General features: G+C 55.4%; 1 protein-coding gene across 1 annotated transcript in view; it reads left to right on the forward strand.

Moving 5' to 3' along the window:
• The window catches only part of TLE5 (TLE family member 5, transcriptional modulator), a gene marked incomplete at its 5' end in the record, with an annotated part of 8220 nt that extends 6550 nt beyond the window's left edge, over positions 1 to 1670 (forward strand). The window contains 2 exons of the mRNA XM_010171761.2: positions 704 to 778; positions 1441 to 1670. Coding sequence (XP_010170063.2) covers positions 704 to 778; positions 1441 to 1662 — 297 coding nt within the window. The remainder of the gene's footprint in view (positions 1 to 703; positions 779 to 1440) is intronic.
• Between the last annotated feature and the right edge of the window lie 27 nt (positions 1671 to 1697).

The raw sequence follows: 1697 nt of genomic DNA on the forward strand, positions 1-1697 counted from the left end.
CCTTTTGCATCTTAATGCAACCCCTTCCCCCTCCCCAACCCTTTCCTGATGCCAAGATGGAAAGAAGAATCCACTTGTTGAAGTGCAGTGGACAGGCCTGGTTTTTGGAGACCTTGTGCAAGAGGCAGAAGAGCGAGTACAGCTGGCCTTTATTTTTTAAAGTACACGATGCAGCTGTTTTTCCTGCCTGTGTTGGGAGCAGCCGTGCTGGGCTCTTCCACAGCAGCATCTTCCAGCTGTTGCAGCTGGGACCCAGAATGTGTACCAAGGAATGGGGAGTTTCCCAAGAGCTTCTGATTTTTAGGGCTTGTTCTTGCTTTGTGTCAGGTCTGGGCAGGAGAGGGGAGGCAGGGTGAGGGGCATTGCCCACTTTAGAGCCCTTCTGGCCAAGGATCGCTGGGCCTGTTGCAGGGACAAGGAGGGCAGTAAGGTGGGACCTGCTTAACCTTGTGGTGAGGAATGGGAATGAGACAAGCGTGTGTCCTTCCCTGCTCCTCGCTGCCGTGGGCCTCGGTGGTGTAAGGTCCTTCTTAGAAATGAATTGCATGCAGGTGTCTCCAGCTGTGGGGTTAATCAGCCTGCCTCCATGCCCTGACATCTCGGTGCTAGCAGCTGAGATAATGTACACGTGTGTGTGTGTCCCTGTTCTCCTTCCCTGTGGTACTAGAAATGACCCTGAATTCCACTGTTCTCTCCACACCAGCATCAGCAGCAAGTCCTGGGAGCCATCGAACGAGCCAAGCAGGTTACAGCACCAGAACTGAACTCCATCATCCGTGTACGTGATGCATGTTTAGTTTGGGTTGGGGAGACAGGAATCCATGCCTTTGGCCTTCGAGACAGAGCTGGGCAGGAGAGCTGTGACCCGGGGATGTGTGCTGGGAGCAGGCTGCTCCAGGAGCAGTGCTGCAGCCCTGCTGGGATTAGGTTGTGAGTGCTGGGCTGGTCCTGCCAGCATGGGGCTGGTTTTGTCTAGACTTGGGCAGGGGTTTGCAGGGGAGTTCAGATTCCTGCTCCATCCCAGCTGGGTGTGGGGAGAGGAGCTTTGGTTTTGAGCCGGAACCACAGCAGCTCCTTGACATGAAAACACCATCTGTTCTTGGTCAAGGTCGAGAGGGCTTTAACCGCATCCTTGGAACATTCCAGAGTCTGAGGCCAGATATCCTGTGGGCTAGGGGCTGTGTGTCGTGCTGGGGCCATGCTGTTGAGTCTTCTTTTGAGGCTGTCACAGACCAAGGACTCTGGAATATCTTTTTTTAATTATTTTTTTTATTTTTCCCCTGAGGCTGTGGTGCTTTCCAGGTCACTGAGGTCTCTGGTTTAAGCTTGGCTGCTGGTGCAGCCTGTCAGGACAGCCTAGGCCCTTGGGTTAGAGTCCAAGTGCACTCAAAATGACAATGTCCCTCTCCTGTCTTCCTGTCTGTCCATCGTTCTCTACAGCAGCAGCTTCAAGCTCACCAGCTGTCGCAGCTCCAAGCCCTCGCTCTGCCTCTGACTCCGCTCCCGGTGGGCCTCCAGCCCCCATCCCTCCCTGCTGTCAGCGCTGGCACCGGGCTCCTCTCGCTCTCGGCCCTGGGCTCCCAGGCTCACCTCTCCAAGGAGGACAAGAACGGCCACGACGGGGATGCCCACCAAGATGATGATGGGGAGAAATCGGATTAGAGTGAATGGGGGGCCAGGGGGAGGGGGCTGTTTGG

The sequence above is a fragment of the Antrostomus carolinensis genome, unplaced genomic scaffold, assembly GCF_000700745.2.
Source record: "Antrostomus carolinensis isolate BGI_N321 unplaced genomic scaffold, ASM70074v2 scaffold42280, whole genome shotgun sequence".
Lineage (NCBI taxonomy): Eukaryota > Metazoa > Chordata > Aves > Caprimulgiformes > Caprimulgidae > Antrostomus > Antrostomus carolinensis.